This window comes from Mesoplodon bidens, assembly GCF_964165515.1.
Source record: "Mesoplodon bidens genome assembly, chromosome: 11".
NCBI lineage: Eukaryota > Metazoa > Chordata > Mammalia > Artiodactyla > Ziphiidae > Mesoplodon > Mesoplodon bidens.
In genome coordinates, this window is record NC_138167.1 from 29,259,705 (window position 1) to 29,273,349 (window position 13,645).

At 42.5% G+C, this 13,645-nt stretch overlaps 1 protein-coding gene across 3 annotated transcripts in view; it reads right to left on the minus strand.

Moving 5' to 3' along the window:
• The window catches only part of LGR5 (leucine rich repeat containing G protein-coupled receptor 5), a gene marked incomplete at both ends in the record, with an annotated part of 121,099 nt that extends 109,136 nt beyond the window's left edge, over nt 1-11,963 (minus strand). For all 3 annotated transcript variants that reach the window (XM_081248850.1, XM_081248849.1, XM_081248848.1), the window contains one exon: nt 11,752-11,963. In XM_081248850.1, coding sequence (XP_081104976.1) covers nt 11,752-11,963 — 212 coding nt within the window. The remainder of the gene's footprint in view (nt 1-11,751) is intronic.
• Between the last annotated feature and the right edge of the window lie 1,682 nt (nt 11,964-13,645).

The window sequence follows — 13,645 nt, forward strand, 5'->3', positions numbered from 1 at the left end:
TAGAGCACAAGATGACTGCTAGTGAAAAGATGGTTTGTCATTCACAGTTACCAAGAACAGGGGGGCACATCCAGCTATGCAGGACCACATGGTGGGTAGAAGAAGGAGAGGGAAGAAAGCGGGGGCAAGAGCCTTTACTGTGGTTTCCGTGGGAAGGAATGGGCAGGACAAGCAGACTTAGAATTGGCTAGTTTGAATAAGGTCATCAGGCTCGGGGTGTAGGTGTTGCCCCGAGTTATCTGGTACCTGGCCCTGGGGTGATTAGGGCAGGAAATATTGACCTAGGGTGTAAGAGTCCCGCAAGAGCCCGATAAAGAAGGAGGTTGGGGTTGTGGGCTTTGGGTTGCTTGGTTTGCACATGAAAGGCGCACTTGCAGGGGAGTCGTTGCTATCTCCAGGGATAGCCCTGGGCGAGGCAGTCCCTCCTGGGTAAGCAAGGCCCCAAGATAGCAAAGCATCATAAAGTAGAGAAAATGAAAACCATGATTGGTACCTAGGGATTTTGTGTTCTAATCCAGTGAGACTCCTTTCTTCTTTGGTCCAAGAAAATCTACAGTTCAAGGGGAGTATAGAGTCCAGTAGTGAAAACAGACAAGCAGATCAAGTATGGTGATCACAGGTGGTGAGTGCTGGGACAGTCTGGGCTCAGGATGATGTGGGAGCATCAGACGGGTTTCGAAAATGGTGGGTCACAGAAAGCTTTCTGGAGGAGGTGATGTTTGAACTGAGTATGGAAAGACTCACAGAAGTTGGAAAGATGAAAAAGAAGAAAGGCATTCCAAGCAGAGACCAACACATGTGAACACCTGGGGAGGCCTGAGACATGGAAACTGCAGGATGTGGTTTGATATGGCTGGAGAGGAGAGAACGTGGGGGGTTGGGGAGGGGGGATTGGCAACAGGGTTTGCGAGTGAGGGATGAGTCAAGACAAGTTGATTTTGTGGGTTAAACTAAGGAGTTAAACTCTACCGTGAAAGCCACAGGAAACCACTGAAGGACTGAATGTACGGGAGACGTGAGCAGAATTTCATCTTGGACAAACTCGTGGGGTGGCAGGGAGTGTGTGTGTCTTGGGGGGGTCTATGCAAACCAAGATAGGAGACTGCCATAGTTATCCAGGCAAAAAGGGAGGAGAGCCAGAATTAATGCAATTTCAGTGCTACGGGAGAAAGGGAACAGACACAAGAGACAAGAAGACTACCTGAATTTGGTCAAATTAAAGTCCCAAGTGAAATTTAAATTACAGTAAAGACATGTTTAAAGACTATGAACTGAAATTTGGGAAGTTAATTATTTATTCCTCAAACGAAATCTGATTGCTTCTTTCTGCCTTACGGATGTTTTAGGTGATACAGAGACACTTTATCTGTATCTACAGTGGGCCAAAATCTTATCAGGTTGAGATTCAGGCACATACCTAGATATGAACGTATAATATGCATAAGCAACAGGATACTTGGTAACATCTAGAAAAGTAACTGGGAGTTTTAGAATTCACTTGAGTATCTGGCATTGGAGCGAAAAGGTGGAAAGAAGGAGCATTCAACCGGGGATTTTGGGAGACTTGGGTTCCAATTCCATCCTTGCTAGTTATGTGATTTTTGGGTATGTTGTTTACCTCTTATAAGCATGAATTTCATCATCTGTGAAAATGAAGGTGTTGGATTAGGTCATCTCCAAGGTCTTTTCTATTCTAAAGCCTATGGGTAGACATAGCTTTTAACTCATCAAAAACCTCTGCAACCCATCTAAGTGATTTTAATTCCGCTTATTTGCACAATTAGGGTAATGCTCTAGCAATCATGATTAAATTTCAGTTTTGCACTGTGTAATGTGACCTTAGGTATACAGCTTAGTCATTCTGGTAATTTGTGGATAAAAGATTATCCTTTTAGTTCTTTACAGTAGAGCTTACTCTAAATATAGTTAGCTATTAGTGTGAGCTCTGACTTGGTTTTACTGTAATTAACAAAAATCTACCAAAATTAGCCTTTCTTTTCCCATTATACAATTAACTATGTTCTGAGGAGTTTCTACAGCTAAGGCAAAGGGGGCTTCAAATTACTCTGTAATAGTCATTCAGGACCAGACCATATCCACCTAACACTTCTCACGATTACAAGACCCTGGGGCAGTGGACTTTATGCTCAAGCCAACAGCTGTAAGTTGGAAGGTGGATCCTTGCTCTCAGTTAATCATGCTGCTAAAACTTCTGAGATCTTCAAATGAGATAGGCTTACACCCTGGGAGAATCTGGTTTAACTAGGATTTCCTTTTGCTACCCGAGCTTGAAGACTCAATGAAAAAAGATCTTGAACTTCCTCCTGTACTCCGCTGCACTGAGCCCCGGAGAATAACAGCTGCTGGGGGATGGGGGCTTCAGTGAGTTCAGGTCTCCTACCACAGGGATGGTGGATTCCCCAAGTTAAAATCAAAGACCCCGATTTCAGTGCGTTTAAGAGTTGATAACTTTAATCCCCAAGACTCTTCTTTCTAAACTTCCCTTCATTTTGTAGATTGAAGCCCTGGTGGGTAGAGTGTCTGAGAAAAGGAAAATAACATCCTTCCAGTCCTACTCTGATACTCTCTGGAAGAGAGGGATGGAGAAGGAGAAGGAGAGACTCAGGAGAAATGTACCAACCGGGGCTGAACGCCTAGCGGAGGTCTCACTGTCTCTCTGTTCTGCCTGTGCTATTTCTTGGGTGGCAGATTTCCACACACCCTTTCCATCTCTCTTGCCATATTTTTCTAGGCTTTACTCTATCGGGCAGACAACAGTACTAATTGTAGAGTACATCTATGGCTAAATGCAAGCAGGTCTGCTAAGGGTCCCTTCAGGACAAGAAGTATGAAGAGAAAATAAAGAGGAAGATTTCTTATTTCAGTCTTTACTAGAAGACTCCAATCTCATTCTGTAGATTCATTCAACAAACATTGTGAAATAAATGTTTATTGTGAACATCTTAATATATACACATAATAGATGATTAAGGAATATAGCTCCTTCCATGGAAATTTTTATAATCAAATAATCTTCACCGTATATGTATACAAAAAGTGAAAGGTTATTTTTGTGCTGATAGATTTAAAGACCAATTGATTATGTAACAGAGTTCCTTCAAATAAGTGCCTCACAAGAAAATTTATAACCTAAAAACTTCAAGCGCCATGTGGTCTTTTGTGTGTCGAACCAATAAGCTCATTAAAATAACATTGGGTAAACCCAAACACGACACAATGAAAGTTCTAACACAGACCACATTAACCAACCAACTTTAAAATAATATCTTTGTTACATGCTAAGGTTAAAAATTCAGCAAATTCTTTATATTTTTTCCACTTGAGATCATGTGTGGTTTTCTACTTTCCCGAGAATTACACTTTTGTGGCTTTTTTGATCAAAGGAAGGTTATTTCTGCAAAGAGACATCTTTTGTAGAGGTCCCTGTTCTACTTAATCAAGGTTTCAAGAGAAAAAGGAGCACAAGAGTGTTTACTAGTTTTTTAGCGAAACATAAAAATTCTTAGATTTTCTTCTTAGTGTGGACTTTGGAAAGGAAGGCGTGCATGTAAGGTTAGTCATCACTGTGTGTGTGTGTGTGTGTGTGTGAGAGAGAGAGAGAGAGAGACAGACAGACAGACAGAGAGACAGAGACAGAGAGAGGGGCAGAAAAGGAGGTGGAAGGAGGAAATAAAGGAATTTGGCTGCCAAATTGAGTAACAGTTTGAAACACTTGGCTTCCAGTTGTGAAAGATGAGCAACACTGGGGAAAAGGCTGGGCTAACAAGGGACCACTTGAGGAAAGCTTAATCTCAGCTGGCAGGCTGACGAGGAAGGTCAGCTCGGTGCACGCGTTCCCAGCTGGAGTTGGGCTCCCATTGCCAGAACAATTGTCTTCTGCATTTCAGCTTCTGAAGCTAACTGAAGGTGCCTTCACAGCCAGTTCCTCAGTGTCTCCCCTTAAAAGGGTCGGCTCTCCACTGCCATGCCATGTCAATGTTATGTATCTTTTCCACCGAGCAAGTGGCACAAAGGAAACTGTTTCTTATTGGTGTGTTGCTGTGTGCGTGTTAGTGTGTGCATGAGAAATGGCTTTCTTTCCCCTAGACCATCACAGTCTTCGTTAGGAGATGAAATCAAACTCCTTCTGAAGCCAACAAGGGCAAAATGAACATGGAAAAAATGTGCATATGTTAAAAATGAGACACTTGAATGTTAGGGATTGCTGAATAATTTTTTTACATATATATTCCTTTTCATATTCTTTTCCATTATGGTTTATTACAAGATACTGAATATAATTCCCTGTGCTATACAGTAGGACCTTGTTGTTTATCTATTTTACATATGGTATTGAATAGTTTGTATCTGCTATAATTTTAAATTATTAATGTTCACAGAAAACTACAGTTGAGTGTACTGTTGTAAGAGCTTTTAGAGATTATATCCCAATGTAACCTAAATTTTCTAAACATCAGTTCTTCCTTGAGGAGGTGTTCTTTACATTGAATATGCTTTATAATTAATTGGTCGGCTATTGATATTTCATGTTTGACTTTGTAATACAATAAATGATTAACACAGGTTTACAGCAGCATATGAACTGAAGGACTGAAGAAACTAAATGGATAGTTCAGGAAAAGTTCTTTGTTTGAAGGAAGGGACTTTTCTCTGACTTATCCAGATTTCTTATTTACACAGAAGTCTGTATCACTGGCTTAATTGTTAAACTGTGCAGAGCTTACAGAGTGATCGATAAGTAGATAAAACGTTGAAACAATTCTACATTCTGAATCAAATAAATGATGTGTCAATTCATTTTATCTCATCAGTTTTAAAGGTAAATACAAACTTAAATAAAATTGGCCTATTAAGAAAGTTCATGTCTCTCTGAGTTGACAAATAGTTCCAAAGAATTCAGCTACTTTATTTGACACATAGATCTGGTCATAGAAAAAAAAAGTTTCATTTTTAACTTGGAAATTATTAGTCAGCTGATCACTCTTTATAATACTTGGGCACTACCACAATTTATCTTCGACTTGGAGACAAGAGAAATAGTTTTTGTGGTAGTAAGAAAATGGATATATGACAAGGTATCTACTAAACTTAAAAGATTGGCCCTAAGCTACATAATATTATTCTCATTTTACTGAAAACTAAAAACTGCATTTCCCAGGATTCCTTGAAGAAATATTTGTGGTATTAGAGCTTCATAAACTGTGTTCCTAAGAAGAAGTATTTCAGCACCAATTACAATTACTATGAGGCATAGCTAAACATTAGAAGGCTGGTTTTCTTGTGTTTCTGGTAAACTGGCCCTGAAGATAATTTCAAAGAGGCCCCCCCAAACATTTTGTGCAATGGAAATAGCCTTGCAATAAGCTAACGGGCCCCCCAAGATAGGGATGATAATAGTACCTGTGTCAAAAGGTTGTTGTGGGATGTGGGATTGAGTAAAGTAGCAGCATAATGCCTGGCACTCAGGAAGAACAGTATAAACGTCAGCTGTTATAATTAGTGTCATTACAATAATAAAGTAATTTAGCCATGTAAATTCTGGTGTGTTTGTTAAACAACTCATGGCATCATTTAAGCAAAATACAATTTAATTGTATTTCCAATGGGGCTGAGCCATAATTGTGGGATACCAGTAGCCTTGTGTTGTTCTCTTACTTGCAGACAAGTAGTTCTCATCTGTCTTTCTCTGGGCTCTTTTAGCCACTGGGATTTCAGCAGCTGGTTCAGCCAATTCTATTCAATTCAACATTACAAGTATTTACTGAACATCTCTTAAGTGCCAGGCACTGGTGTGGGCACTTGGGAAATAAAGTAGAAAATTTCCTAGCCTGGCGGAGCTCACAGTCTAGTGAGGAAGATAAACCCTGAAGGAAAGACAGCCCATCATTACCTCCCGGAGAATTATTCCATCTGATTTTAAGGAAGATGGTTTCATGGACAATGGTTGGTTCTTTTGCATACTTTTAAAGTAAATTCCAGCTTTTCCAATCCCAGATTTAAACACTGAGAATGAGGGTATGAGGAAGTACTCCTGCTTACGAAGCATTTTAAAAGTAGTTAACCCAATGTGTGGTTAATGGATGTTAACTAGACTTACCGTGGCTATCATTTTCGAAACAAATATTGTAACTTTATGTGTACACCTGACACTAATGTTATACATCAATTATATCTCAATTAAAATTAAAGACTTTTTAATTAAAAAAAGGAAAAAAAAGGTTAACCTACTAATTTGAACACCCTGTTAACCGTCTTTTAGCATTACTACTAGATAACATTATTCCATATTGTGAAATCAAATGATCAACGTTCTTCTACCTACCACTTTCAAATAAGGCATTTCCACTGGGTTCAATCAGTGTAAAAAAAAAAAATTAACTTGAAGAAGTGGGAGAAAATGCCAGAGATTTCAAGAATGAGCCTGCTTCCTACCATGTCACCTATGGAGAACCAAATTAATTTTGAATTATGAAAATTTTTATGAAAAAATTCCACCACACAGCCTATGCAATGTCTCCTTTTCCCATAGCTAAGGAGTTCCATGGGTGAAACTGAGCATGTAGTTGGCGTCTATAATGACTGAATAAAACTGTATATTGAAGCTGACAGATCTGGGAATAAAAGAGTTGTAGTAGGTTGGAACTCATGGGTAGTTTAACAAATGAAATCCTAAGATACATCAAAAATAGCAATAGGACTAAATTATCAGCTTGGTAAGTACTATATCAGTGGTGGGTCTAACGCCAGTCTGATTCATTTTTCTACTACAGAATGAGACTGTATAAAGGAAAACACTGCACCAGGAGTGAGGAGGTTGAATCTCATAGGAAGCAATTTGCCTTCTCATGAAGAATTCAATTTACCAGAAATATCCACTTGTGGGTGTTTACAAGGAAATGTGCCATTTAGCATTATTCTAAATTTATATAAATAACTGAACAAAACCAAAAGAATTACTTCACAAAATTGCTCAGTGCAGCACTCACTACTGTTTTTCATTTCTATATTATGGCATATGATTTGGTTTAATTGGAAACATACTTAAATTTATAGCTAAAATGACTTAAATGTATACATTCAATAGAAGAAATATAAAAAATGCTTTATTAAGGTAAGTAGATATTAGGTATCAGTTGTAAAACTATAAATATTCCGCAACGTCTTTAGTTTTATGATAGTTAATTGTTTACTTGGTTATTATGTCTATGCTTTTGACAGTTACATGTTTTGGAAATTAAAAACAAACAGTTCAGTTAAAAACTTGACTTTGAGAAATTATAGACTCGTTTTGTGTTTCTGAACTTTTTAAAGCACATCCAAGGGGGAATGGTTTCATTATTAAAGTATAGTTTTATTTAATTACAAAGGTAATTTTTTTATTCCAATCTTCTAACTCATTTGTGACTGCCACCTTTCGCTGCAGATCAGAACTCTGCCTTTACTTTGAAGAAAATGTGTAAAGGGAAAAAAGATTGAAGATCTGATTGAGGATCATGCTTACTATATGTAAAAATTCATTATTGTCACAAAAACTCTGCCATGCATATGTTGAACATATTCAGTAAAATATTTAGTCTAAATCTACACCACAAAATTGTTTGAATCAGAGCCACTACTTAAAAAAGAAATCACTCAGACTAACTCAGTCAATTAGTTTCAATAATTGCCCCCATAACAAAAACACTACTAAGAAAACCTGGGCGTCCTGAAGAAAAAGAAAGAACTTCATTAAAACGCAGAAAAGTCACTGATATCATTATATTTTTAACGATTTTTGCAAGTAGGTTGTAGAGCAAACTATGACTTTTGCAACTGACCTAAATTTTAAGACTGTTGTAACAATTAAGACTTTTGTAATCATCTCTAAAGTACAAAATTTTCCTTCATTTAAAATAGTTTTCTTTGCTTGAAGGGAAGTAGAAATATATTAAATAATTTTCAAGGAAGAGTCTGAAAAGTTTCTTTAATTTTGAAACCGTATCTTAAATGCTTAGAACACATGTATGACACCAGGGCATCCTTAATTAGTTATGAACGAGATTTTTGATTGTTTTTTTAATGAAAACCAGTTTTACCAGTTATGTGTAAAATTAAATTTTGTTACAAAGTTACATATGGAAAAGTAACCAAACTACATAAAAAAAATCTTTCTCTTGGTTCCTTTAGTTTACGTGACATAAATGTGCCTGTGGATGAAATGTTCATGTCTTTAAGCAATAGCAGGGGAAAACTCAGTTTTCATTTAAAAATAAAATGGCTGTTCTAGATCAATAAAGAAAAGTATATTTACTATATTAAGGTATTCATTAGGACTTAGTTTTCTATTTGGATGCCAAACTAACTGAATGAAAGATACATCAAAGTAGTATAGGGAGCTTACTTTTAAGACCTTCTTAGCAAAAATGTCCCCGTTTGATGCATTAAAATAACTTACCTATAATAAGGTTAGATGCTAGCACTACTTTCTTTCTGACACATCACTACTGCTAGGTTGAGATGTACTAAACGTTGGAAATAATTATTGTCTGCTTTTATGTCTTAACCTTGGTGTGTTCCTTGTTTTCTGCTGAGTGAGCTTTATTAGCCCCTGTTGTAAAATCAGAGCCCATAATCACTGGAAGAGAGAAACAGAGAGAGAGAGAGAGAGAGAGAGAGAGAGAGAGAGAGAGAGAGAAAGATTAAGATTGAAAATTTCCAGTGTTTATACCACGCATGTTCAGTGGTCCAATTACAGATCCACTGGAGAATGCAGTTCAGTAAGAAAAGAGAGTTAATGTTTGGACTGGCTTAAGACTTAGCTTTTCTGGGGAAGAAAGATTCTAAAGCTGTACATAAACAGCTCTAACCTTCTATGAAGAGATTGAAGAAACTTTCTTTACCTACGAGTTGGACTAGCCAGTTATCAGATTGTGGCAAATCTATTTGCCAAACGTGTACAGCTGGAACTTGCCACCATCAATCTGAAGAAAATGAAATGCTTGTTCTTTTCTGGGGAGAGGAGGAAGATTAAGAGATAACGTTTTCACTCAAAGAAATGGTGGTAACTTATTACAAACAATAAAAGATAGTAGTCTGGTCTTTCACCCACATCAGTCTTTGCACACTGCAACTTTCTCATCAAAGCTTAATTACCACTGGGCCCCAGTGGAGCGGGGCTGTAACTTCGTGTTCCCATTTAAGAGCAAAAAGAAGTTATCTCTTAAAATAATACAACCAGTAAAACACATGCTTATTTATTTGAATATGAGTAAATAAAGATTTCTCTTTCAGGTTGTGAGTGCACAAGTGAAGGAGAAATGGTCACTTAATTCTAGGTGTAACCAAAAGAGGGCACCATCTACCCTTAATGTCGGCACAGAGTTCCTGAGGTTGTCAAAACAAACCCCCCAACCTCAAACCCTTCAACCCACCAAGGCAGGGCATCCGATGGCCTCTGGCATTTTGTACTCTATAAGGAGACCAATTCTGAAATTGCCCATCATGAAGAACATCAGTTTGGTTATTTACTTCAGGACTGATTCCTACATTTAGCACTCGTATTCCCTGAAATGTTAACCATTAGATGCACGTATTTGACATTTCACTGTGACACTTTTCACAGACACTCTGAGTTTAATATTTTATAGGACAATGAGAACATTTCCCCTTAGGCCAGGATACAGGCTGTCATCAAATAGCACGAGAAAAAGCTGACAATTAACTTCCTAATGGTATCTTAACTCCAAGGGGTTATCCATAATGATAGATAGGGAACAGTGGCAGTCAGATCTCCCCAGCACATGGAGGATGCAGTTAACTGCATTTGAGGTATGTGGGAAATGATTTGAAGCAGTATCTTACGCCAAGTTTTAGTAACAGAAGTCTAACAAATGAGTGAGAGAAAAAAAGTCGTGACATTTATTTTCTGTATCCTTAAACAAGTTTTCTAACAAGTGTATTATTTAAATAGGTAAATGTTTGGGGGGATTGCACAACTCCCTTGTATATGGCCAGTTTCTTCAGGGTGATGGGGAAGAATAGTTCTAGGCTCTTAAGTGCAACTGCCAACCGCTCTCAGAAATTCACGATACAGGAGAATATGTGATTCTTGAAACACTGAGTTTAGCAGTTAAACTCAGAGACTGGAGATGAATAGTACAGACAATTTCGTAGTACAGATAGTTGTTTAGGTGGAGGAAATGTGAATTCTTAGAGAATGATCACTTAGGGGAGAAGATTTCCATCACTGTAAAAATATCACTACACCATGCAATTAAGTGCCACTGAAGGGAAACCTGGTGGGGAAATAGGTTAATTTTATAAACTTCTCAGGTAGGGAAAGCAGCCAAAATAGTTTTATGGTAGGTGAGGAAGGGACTGCCATCTACTAACACGAAAATCTAGCAGGATAATCCCTCCCTTTCAACGCAAAATCAAAGCAAGTAAAAAGGAATTTTTTTTTTCTTCCTCACTCTGTCTCTAGAAAAAGAATCACTATCTAGTGTAAAGCGTTGTGCAAGCCTCTTCATGTTTCTTCCCTCCAGAAAACAACTAAACAGAGGAAAGACCGAGTTCACAAACATCCCAACTCGCTCCTGCCAAGGTACATCAGAGAAGCCGAAACTGGGATTGCCAGGGTTTGGGGTGGGCTCAGTGCCTCGAGTTCAAACCTAAACGTGTAACCTTGTGGCCACGAGTGCCCCTTTTCCCGAGTGGTCCCGACCCCTGGTCTCTCTGCGCGAAGGAATCGAGCCCCAAATTCTCCACAGGGCGATGGAGAGTTGTCGCCTTGGTTCCCAAGAATCGGGTTCCTCCTGGGTCACCACGTCCACCCGACCACCTGTTACCCTCCGGGCCTGGATTTTCCAGAGACCGGATTGTGAAATGAGCCGCTGCCTCGTCTCCGCAGTTGGGGTTTGGAGTCTGTGGTGGGGGGGATGACGGGCTGGGAGGATCCCCGAGGGATGACAGAGAGCTTCAGGTCTCCACTTGGGTGTCTGCGCCGCTGTTTACCCGCCCCGCCGCCTTCAGCCCACTTCCCTTTCCTCCCCCGGAGGAGGAGATGGTTAAAGATTACACCGTGGCCGCGGGCACTTCAAAGGGCGGCTCGGGCAGCCAAAGGTAAAGATAACGTTCTGGCAGCTCTTATCGGGTTTGTGGTTGCCACATTATAATCACTTCATTTAAAAAAGGGGGGGGGGTGGGAGAGAAAGAAAAAGAAAGAAAAGAAAAGAAAAGAAAAAGGTTACATCACGCGACTGTGCAAGGGATGCAGAGTAAATTCCTTTGGAGCTGGACGAGTTGGAGTTCTCCTTTGGGGAAATTTTTACAGCCCATCTCTTCGTGGAACGCGACAGGACAAGGAGGGGAGGTTGGGGCAGGGACCAACTGGGCAGCCTGCCCTTGGGTTCCAGGCTCAGGGGCACACATGCCCACACTGCAGGCAAATGCCTCCAGTCGGAGGAATTCGCGCGGCGACCTGCCTAGAGCTGGACCGCAAAGCTGCAGCGCACCAGCGCTTTCCCGGGTTGCACTTGAAGACGCTTCTCTGCGGGCCCAGAAAGTGCGGGCGTGCTACCCCGAGACACGTGCATTTCCCAGGGGCCCAAACACGCCTGGCCAAGACGCCCTTTGCAAACTCGCCCGCCCCCTCCAGAGCAGGCGGGAGCCGAGGAGCCCCCAGCCTGGCCTAGGGCCCGCCTCCTTTCCTCCCTCTGCCCCCTTTCCAGAGCGGAGTGGAGGCGCACTTACAGGTAGGAGGTGAAGACACTGAGGTTGGAGGGCAGCTCCGAAAGCCCCAGGTCGGAGCAGTCCACCCTGAGCAGCATCCTGCCGTCCGGCTCGCACTGACAGTGCGCGGGGCACCCCCGCAGAAGCGCGCCCGGCCTCGGCGAGCCGCCCCCGGCCGCCAGCTGGAGCAGGACGGGCAAGGCCAGGAGCAAGCCGACCGAGGAGGTGTCCATGGTGCCCGGGCAGGGGGCCGCGAGCGGGGCACGGCGGGAGGGCAGCGTCGGGCTTGCGGCGGACGGTGGCGCGCCAGGCGCAGCTCGGCGGGCTTCTGCGGCTCCGCGGGCGCCTACAGCCCGGGGCGCAGCGCTCCTGGCCCCCGGAGGGGGCGCCGAGGAGAAGCGCTGCGGGGCCCGGCCGTGCCCCTGCCGCCACGCGGGCCTCGGGAGCGCCCTGGCTGCAGCCGCTGCGGGGGCCGTGCGCGCTGCTGCTGCAGGCGGCCTGCTCGGTGTGGAGCAGCATCTCCGCTCGCACGCTCGTTTTTTAAAGCGCTCCAGCCCGAATCGCGCGCCCAGTGACGTCAGCGCAGCCCGGCTTCCCAGGCACCCCCCGCCTGGCCCCACTTTCCCTCCTCCGACCCCCTCCCTCCTTTCCCGACTCCGCGGCTTGGAGGCGGCTGGCGGCGCGAGGTGCAGGCGAGTTCTCAGCGCTCGAGCTTTGCCTCCGGGGCGCGGATTCCGGCGCTCAGCACCTCAGGAGGGGCAGGGGACCCCCACCCCCACCCCCACTCCCTCCCGCGTCCTGGCGACCCAGATAAGAGAGCCCAAAGGGACCTGCTTCAGACGGACGCAGACAGACGCGCAGGGGCCGAGGGATGCGGCACGCTTCCTCTAAGAACACTTCAAATAATGCATGGACTATATGGAGTGCTTTAAAAAAAAAAAAAAAAGACTACAATTCAATCCAGAAAAACAGTTACACTAACAGGGTAAGGAGGCAGGCGTCCCCAGGCGAAGGATGGGTGGCCTTTTTGATCCTTACCTCAAGCCGCCCTGTCTGGCTCGCTTTTGCCCTAAAATCGAAACGCTGGGCTAATCGCTAAGTAAATACAGCTCGTGAGCAAGCACTCCAATTCTGTCTAATTCACGGGGTGAGAAGTCGAAGTGACTGTTTTTTAAAGTGATTTAGGATCCTCTGGAAGTCAGTCACCTTTAGTAAAGCAATGCGGGACAGACAGATAGATGGGTGTTTTCTTTTGTTCGGCGGCCTTTTCATCCTAAGTGTCCCAGGGTTTTCTAAGTAAGTGCAGTCCCACCCAGGTGTGAGAACCATTGCCAGTGCAAAATGCGTGTTCTCACACTCTGCAAAAGTGTCCTGCAGGGAACCCGCAGGGGAAAGGAGGAGAAGGACTCAGGGTTTTCTTGGAGAAAAGGCCTCGGTGAGGAGCAAGTCGACGTCTGCAGACCTGAGTGAGTGGCTGAAAGAAGTTAAGGCCCAAGCCTGCCACTTCAACTCACAAAAATGTACAGTTTTCACTCCAGGCACAACGTCTCCTTGCTTCATGAAGGTGGAGAACCCTTATGGCTTTTAAGGCCTCTCTTAATCTTCTTCCATCCTGCTGAGTTTCCCATATAAATTTCTGAATTTTACAGTTGGGAAGATTTTTTTCTTTGCGTGTATTTACTCTCCTTCATTTAAGAAGTGATTCCCCAAAGCTGGCTAACCACCTGTGGAACTTTAAAAAATATATAGATTCCTGGACCTAAATCAGTGTTCTGAACATGCTCCTTTCTATGGTGAATCCCATCATTAGCAAGCTTGTGATTCTTTGGACTGGATGGAAGGAGAAAGTGGCTAAGCTTTCTATACTCCATTCTCTTCATTTTGCAGATAAAGATCCTGCAGCCCAGAGATTCTG